Consider the following 7,664-nt stretch of genomic DNA (forward strand, 5'->3'; position numbering starts at 1 on the left):
TTGCCCCTGGGCCCAGCCTGGTGTACCGCTGTCCGGGCATCAGGAGCAAGGAACCCGCTGCCCGGGGAACGGCTCCCTGCAGGCACAGCAGGCAGGGTGCTCAGGGAGACTCAGGCTGCCCCCTGTATGAGTGGCTCATGTTTGTCCCCACATCTGAGAGTGAGTCTGGCCTCTGCACAGGGACTCGGGGTCCAGTGAATTGGGCAGAGTGGTTTGGCACAGGCTGCAGCAAGGACAGACCCAGGTGCTGCCTGAGGTGCAGGGTGGATTCGCGGGGTGGCCGGCAGAGGGCAGCAGAAGGCTGGCCATGGGAGGGGAAGCCATGTGGGTGGCACTGATGGCTCCTCCCCAGCCTCAGTTTCCCCACTTGTGAATGGGAGAGGTGGGCCTTGTGATGTCCAGTGTCTGGGGGGCACATAGAGGGCGCACCCTAACCTGAATTGTAGACCTGCCGGTGGGGGAGGGGTGGGGGGGTCCTGCAGCACCCCACCCCCTCCCAGCTCCTTGGCGTAGGAGGAGGGGCAGCCGGGGCAGGTGGATGGGGCACAATCCCCCACCCATAACACCCACCCCACCTTGCAGCCTCAGGACACTATTTCTCACTGGTCAACACGTGTGGCTGGGTCAGGGCAGGAAGTCACTGGCAGGTCTTTCCCACGAGCCACTGCCAAAGGGGAGGGAAACTTCCTGCCTCCACCTGCCACCCACCGCCAGCTGGGGCAGCGACCAGTCTGTGCCCCAGCCCAGGGGCTTGGGCTGTTGGGGCCCCTGTCAGTGCCACCCAGAGGCTCACCACCAGCCTCCTTTCTCCTCCTCCGCCCACCCACCCCGCCACAAGGGGCTCCCCTGGCTCAGCAGCATCCTCTGTGTCCCTTCACTGTCCCCACACAACCAGCCAGCAGCCAAGGGGAACCCCACGTCACAAAACAGGTCCTATCACACCCGGGAAGCCCCTGCAGCCTGAACGAAATCTCAGGGCCTCTGAGATGATGCAGCTTCGGTCCCCAGCTGGGTTTCTGACCTCAGCCCTGCTCCCACCCACCTTCGCCTTACGGGGGTCTGGGAAGGCTCTCTGATGCAGGGCCCTTTAGCAGGGGCTGAAGGAAGCCCCGGGCAGCAGGCAGAGCCTGGCGGGGGAGGGCGTCTCAGGCAGAGGGAGGGGAGAGGCCTTGAGATGGTCCCGTCAGGATGAGGAGGCCTGAGTGGGCGGGACGGCAGGGGGAGAGCAGATACAGGGGGCCCTGCGCCATCAGACTCGGCACACGCTGTTCTTGTCCTTTGTTTCTTTATTGACCGAGGCCTCCTGCCTGAGGGGACTGCAGGCTGCAAAAAGCCCAACAACTTGGCTCGCTGGTCACAGTCTCCCAGGGCCCCGCACCGGTCTGCACACAGGGGCTCCAGCGCTGTGGACGGAGAAGGGGGACGTGCCTGCACATCTGAGGCAGGCGAACTCAGTTACAGAGGAGGTGTGGGGGACCCAGGTTTTGCCTCCAGCAACCGCAGGGTGGCATGTCCTCAGCACTGAGGGCCCTGCCTCCAGCCTCTCTCAGCCCCACATCCAGAGAAAGACTGATGCCACCCCCCGAGCAAGATTTGAGCAAGCTGGAGAGGCAGGTCCTCAGCAGCCTCTTATCTTTGATTAACTAGCAACACCCACCCCCGTTGCTCCCTCCCTGCCCTCACCTGCACCCCCAATGCCTGCTCCAATGCCCACCACCCTCCTCCTCCAGCCAGCCTGCCCAGACCACCCACTCCCCCATGAGCCTTGCTTCCTGGGCTCCAACCCCAGACTCCAAGTTAGCCTGAGGGTTGCCATGGGGGGCCGGATGCCTGGTGGTTTGATTTCAACACCCAGCCTTTCACCCACAGCCCTAGCTCCCAACCACCTTCCCCCACCTCCTGTCGTGGGCGGGCTGGAGCTCAGGACTGGAACCAGCCCTGGAGGTCCTGGTAGACCTGGCTGCGGGGCAGATGGGGGTAACGGGCACAGATGGCGCAGAAGCGCTCCCGCCAGTCTTCGACCAGCCGCACGCGAAGCCGGTCTCGCCAGGCAAAGTAGCGCCGATAGGAGCTCTCGTTCATGCCGGTGAGGAAGGCGGCCAGCTCGCGGGCCGAGCCGAAGTCGTCCACGTGCACGAAGGCATCTGGCGGCACGAAGGCCTCATAGGTGGCCCTCGGGGGCCCCAGCACCACGGGCACGGCCCCAGCCGCCAGCGCGTTGCGCCACAACTTCTCTGTGATGTAGTCCCGGTGCTGGGAGTTCTCGAAGGACAGGTAGAAGCGGTACCGCGACACCGTGGGCAGCAGGCAGCTGGCGCACAGCGGTCGCCTGTTGGCGCGGCCAAACACGTCCACTTGCAGGTGAGGCGCCAGCTGCCGATACAGCTGCACGCGCCGCTGCCGCTCCCGGAAGTTGCTGACCACCCAGGCGGCCACCCTGTCCTTGGGCGGCAGGGGTGGCGCGGGCCCCTCTCGGGGCTCCAGCCGCCCGTAGGGCACAAAGATGTCAGAGTCACGCCGGTAACTCAGCACCCAGTTGAAGATGCCGCGGAAGTCACTGACGCCATGGCTGTTGCTGGGTGACTCCATGGAGGCCCACACCCAGGGCTGCCCGCGTGGCCGTTCGGCCAGGGGCAGGCGGATCCGCCCGTCCCGTAGCTCGCGGTGGTGGAAGACCACGGCGTCGGCGGTGGCCAGCAGGCTGCGGTTGGTGCTCAGGTGGCAGCGGGCCACGCCGTAGCTGGTACAGGTGTTGCTGGGCAGCTCCGGGGGCAGGTAGGTGAAGGGCCAGTGCCAGATGAGGATGGTGAGTGTGGGCTGGGGCATCGGGGCTCCCCCAGGGGAGGATTGGAGTAGCCACAGGAGCCAAAGGGCCATGAGCAGGGCCAACCCGGCCAGGCTCACCAAGGCCCGAAGCCTCTGGGTGGGGCCGTGCCATGCGAAGAGAGGCTGTCTCATCGGGCTCAACCACAGGCCCCATCCTCCCAGCTCGGGGTTCCCTAAGGACCAGACACTCACCGCCATTATTCATCCACAGCTCCCAGAATCTGTCACCCAAGAAACCCCAGGTTCTCAAATCACAGCAGCCACTGGGCAGAGGCGCCCTGAATCACAGCGGCACCCCGTGCTCGGCCCCACCTGGAAGCGCTCTCCTTTCATCTGCCTGAGATGAGGGAAACCAGGGTCCCTTCCCCCTCCTGCCCCGCCCTGCCCCCCGCCCTGGAGGTGAGCTTTGGCCTCAACCACCCTCCTCACCTTGCCTCCCTCTAGTCCTCTGGCTGCAGGGGTCCTCCGGTTACAGGAGGGGCGCCAGGCCAGGGCCCAGCCTGTGCTGCCCACCCCTGCCGGCTCTGAGGAGGCCCGGAGACGACCTTCTGTGCAGGCACAGGAGGCAGGAGCAGGAGGGGGCCCGCTTGGCCTCCTGAGCCAAGGCAGCCTCCTCCCCAGAAGGGCACCCCAGAGTCACTGCCTGCCACCCAGGCTAGCGCCACCCCCTGCCACACTGGCATTTCTCACTTCCCTTGCTCACCTCTGCCCCGTTCCGCTGTGGGCTCCCAGACCCTGCAGCCACAGACCTGCTGTGCTCAGCTATTTGCCAGGTGGCTGAAGTTTCTCCCATTGCTTCTATTTTATTTTTTTCATTTTTATTTATTTTTTTAAAGATTGGCACCTGAGCTAGCAACTGTTGCCAATCTTCTTCTTTTTTTGGGGGGGGGGGTTTCTCCCTGAATCCCCCCAGTACATAGTTGTATATTTTAGTTTTAGGTCCTTCCTCCCGTGGCATGTGGGACACCACCTCATCATGACCTGATGAGCGGTGTCATGTCCGCGCCCAGGATCGGAACAAGTGAAACCCCGGACCGCAGAAGTGAACCCTGAAAACTTGCCCTTTTGGCCACGGGGCTGGCCCCTCTCCCATTGCTTCTAATTGGGCCATCCCACCCCACCCAACCCCACCCCTGCCTCCTCTAGGACACCTTATCCCAGAACCCAGATTCTCAGAAGAGGGGTCCGTCGGGGGTCCTAAGAGAGTCTGTCCACACGAGGCCCCAGCACATGCCCACAGTAGGCAGACGCGAGGCTGGGCTGGCCCCGGAGTGGACTATAGGCCACCACACCTTCTCTCCCCGCCCAAGGACGTGTGTCCGTAGAAGCCCCAGGCTGTGGGTGGGCCCTGACTCCTGGCCAAGCAGAAGGAACGTGAGGTGGGAGGGCTGCCCTTGGGGGCTCCAGGTCTCTTCTTCCAGCCCCCACAGCCCAGGATGGGGGTGGGGAAGGGAGGGGGCTTTCCAGGCTGGAAGGAGAAGGCGTCGTTGTGTCTCTGACGGGGATGGGCAGGGGGCTGGCACCCGCTCCAGGAAAAGGAAGGCTGATGTCCAGAGTCCCTCTCCTCCCCGGCCTCCAGCCAGCCCGGGGGCCCTGACCTGGAGGTCCAGTTCCTTCCCCTTTTGCTCTGGTTCCTCTGAACTGGAGATGCAGCAAGCCAGCACGGCCAGACTTCCCCGAACACCAGCCCTCACCCCACTCTTAGCTGAGGTGGTGCCTCTCAGCTTCCTTCACCCCAGCGGGATCCTTGCTTGGTCCTGGACGTGGTGCATGCGGCAAGGCTCCTCCCTCATGCTCAGCATCCTGGAGGCCTCAGGCTGCTCAGGTTCTTGGGGGCTGTGAACCGGGGGTTGTGTAAGGAAGAGCAATCAGGAACCGTTGCCCAGTCTGCCACCTCGTGCCATCCTGAGGGCCTCCCACTGCCCCACCATCCCTGTCCTGCTGCATGCTCGGGTCGCAGGGCTGCTGGCCTCCCCCAGCTCTTGTCCCCAGTGAGGACCAGACTGCCATCGGGGTGGAACCAGGGAGCTGGCAGCAGACCCATTGGGGGGGGCAGAGGCAAGTCCAGGAGAGGGGGGCAGTTTGGCCCCTCTGGGGCTCCCCACCCCCTGCATAACCACCAAGCTGTGGTGGGGCCTTGTGCAATATCGAGGGAGGGGAGGGAGGGCTGTGGGTGCTGTCAGAAACCATGAGGCAGGCCCAAGGTGTGTGTGCAAAAGCTGGGCCTGGCATCCCAGGGCCTGGCCCGAGCAGGTGGCTGCCACCATCCCCTGCCTTATCCGGCTGCCCAAATATTTAGGGAGAGGACCACGGTGGCACTGGGTCTTTGGCCCGACCCTGGCATCTGTTCCTGGGCAGGGCCACCCCAGGAGAGAAACACCATGGCTAATGGCCTCGCTTCAGTGCACCCCTTCTCCCCATAGCAGGCACCCTGTGGGCGGTGGTGGGCATGCAGGAAGGAGCTGGTCCTGCCACAGCCTGCCAGCCACATGGCTTCTGGCTGCCAGCACCTTTGCCCTTCCTGTTTGCACTGCCAGGCTGGCCGGGGTGCTTACCACAGGCCTCACCCTTACCCGTGGCCAGATCCCTTCCTGGGAGGATTCAAAAGAGCCTCTCCCACCCTTGGCCCTGGTCTGCTGCTCCCCCGCCAGCCCACCAGCTCACATTGGCAGCCACCACGCCCATCGTGGGAACCTGCCAGCTGGGAAACGGGGCTCCGAGGTTTGGTGCAGAAATGGGTCAGAACGAGAGCCGCTCAGAAGAAGAGCAGGTGAGAGAGCATGACTCAAAGAGAAAGCAGGGCCTCATCCTGCCGACTCCCCCCAGGCCTCGGAACTCGCCAGGCCGCGGGGCAGGCATCTGACTCCAGCTCCACCGCTCTGGAGCACCTCGGAATCAGGTGCACACTGTCACCCTCCCAGCTGAGCCCCAAACCAGCTCCGGGGCCAGCCCCTTGGTGGGCACCTATTGAAGAAGCGGCCACCAGCGGGGCATGCCCCCAACAGAGGGCCGGCCAGTGGCCTGCGGACTACCACCCCCTCACAGACAACAGCAGCCAGGGCAGTGGCAGAGCACCCAGCCCGAGGGGCACCCCAGGGAGAGAAGGGCAGAGTCTAACTGCCGGCCCACTTGTCCCAAGGAAGGGCTGGCCTGAGCAGGGCAGAGTCCAGACCTGGGCCCAGAAGGCCCCCTGGTGGCCGAGCTCCAAGCCACCTGACTCCAAGGGAGTGAAGGCAGCAGAGAAGAGCCAACACACACTTTATGCTCAACAAGAGGTGGGGCGGGGGGTAGTCAGGGAAGCCCCTGGGAAGGTGGGGACACACAGGCTGGCAGGTGGCTAAGGGGGTCCCCGGGGGGGGTGCGCAGCCAGGGCATCAGAAGTGCGTGCCAGTTGCCAGCCGCAGCAGGCAGCAAGAGGGGCCGTCCCTCTGTCCTGAGTTGCAGACGCTGCCCTGGACCATCTAGAGGTGCGGCTGCGGTCCAGGGCTGGGAAGACCCCTCCCTCTACACCTTCCCTGCCCACCCAGGCTGGGGAGCCACCCCGTCCTCGTCCAGGAGCAGCTCCAGGATCTCCCGGGGGCTCCTCCAGGAACCTGTGCTCCGCACTGGAGTTTGGTTCATCCCTTTCTGTTCTGCTCGGAGAACCGAGACCCACTCCTCTGAGCCGTGCACCTGGGGGAGGGGGTGCAGCTGGGGCACTTGGAATCTGGACCAGTCCAGCCAGCTACCCGGGCTGGCGGGAGAGTGGGTCTCAACTGAGTGGGAGGATGTCACCTCCTGGGGTCTGCTGCTGGGGAAGTTCCCACTTCCTAAGGTCTTGTCGAGGGGACCACTCCACCTTCTGTGCCAAGCGTGGTCCCACGCCATGGTCTTGCGGGGTGGGGGCATCTCCAGATGGATAGGTGTCACCTCACGGTCTATGCTGGGGTTTGGGGGTGTACCCATCTGTCACCTATACTTTGGGAGGACACTAGGCTGGGGAAGCTTGCTAAGGAGCTGACGCACAGGCGGGCTCAGCGGTCTGGCGGGGTCTGGCCAGAGGGCAGAGGCAAGATCAGCCTTTTGCCCCAGGAAAGGTCCTCATGGGCAGGGTCCCTGGGGCAGGGACAGGACCAGCAGCCTGGGGCTCTGAGGCTGCAGGGACTGCAGAGGAGAGTAATAGGCCCACGGTCGGCGTCTCCAGAGTCCCTGTGGAGCCAGGGCCTCCATGGCCCTAAGCCCTGGACCCAGGGCAGCCCACTGCACCCCGGGGCCTGTGGGAGGAAGGGTGGTTGCAGGAGTTTGGATGAAAGCGGGGGCTGGCTCTGTGTGAGCTAGCCTGGGGCCAACGGAAGAGAACAAGCCAGGTGAGGCGTGGAGTGCTGACTGCTCAGGGCCCTGTGCCAAGTAAGTGGGCCGAGGGAGGCCCCACCGCCTGGAGGACCCCTGCCACCTACCCCTCCTTCCTTGGCCCGGACTTGCCGGCTCCTATCTCGTTGCAGTTCCCCTGGAAGGGGGACCCTCCTCACTGGGGTCCTGGGGAATGGGCAGCGAGGACTCTGGGGACCGGTTGGGGACCCCCAAGAACGTAGAGAGGATGCGGTGCATGGGGAACATGTGTGTGGCTGCTCTCTGCCCAGGTCAGGCCAGCAGGAGGGGGGACAGGCAAGAGTGGTGGCCCCAGGAATGGACCCCAGAGCTCCACGGGAACCTCCCGGTGCTTTGTCTACAGGGTCCAGCCAGCGAGACAGATTGCCCTGGGCCAGACCCAGCTTGGTGCCAGGCTGCCTCTGCTCTGGAGTGAGGAGTTAACCTCTCTGCCCCCCACTTCTCTCCGTGGATCTCTCCCCTAATGCAGA

At 64.3% G+C, this 7,664-nt stretch overlaps 1 protein-coding gene across 2 annotated transcripts; it reads right to left on the reverse strand.

The window, feature by feature from the left end:
- Nucleotides 1–1,296: 1,296 nt before the first annotated feature.
- Nucleotides 1,297–3,599, reverse strand: LOC124232504 (alpha-(1,3)-fucosyltransferase 7-like). 2 transcript variants are annotated; one of them, XM_046649467.1, is made up of 2 exons: nucleotides 1,897–3,173; nucleotides 1,297–1,403 (listed from the first exon to the last, which is right to left on the reverse strand). In XM_046649467.1, exon 1 carries the CDS (start codon nucleotides 3,022–3,024, stop codon nucleotides 1,921–1,923), a length of 1,104 nt encoding a protein of 367 aa, XP_046505423.1. In that variant the 5' UTR covers nucleotides 3,025–3,173; the 3' UTR covers nucleotides 1,297–1,403; nucleotides 1,897–1,920. The 2 variants fall into 2 exon arrangements, with proteins under 2 accessions (XP_046505423.1, XP_046505422.1); XM_046649466.1 differs by lacking the exon at nucleotides 1,297–1,403 and adding an exon at nucleotides 3,256–3,599 and having other exon boundaries at nucleotides 1,664–3,163.
- Nucleotides 3,600–7,664: the final 4,065 nt, after the last annotated feature.

The sequence above is a fragment of the Equus quagga genome, unplaced genomic scaffold (genome assembly GCF_021613505.1).
Source record: "Equus quagga isolate Etosha38 unplaced genomic scaffold, UCLA_HA_Equagga_1.0 HiC_scaffold_6826_RagTag, whole genome shotgun sequence".
In the NCBI taxonomy this organism is placed as follows: Eukaryota; Metazoa; Chordata; class Mammalia; order Perissodactyla; family Equidae; genus Equus; species Equus quagga.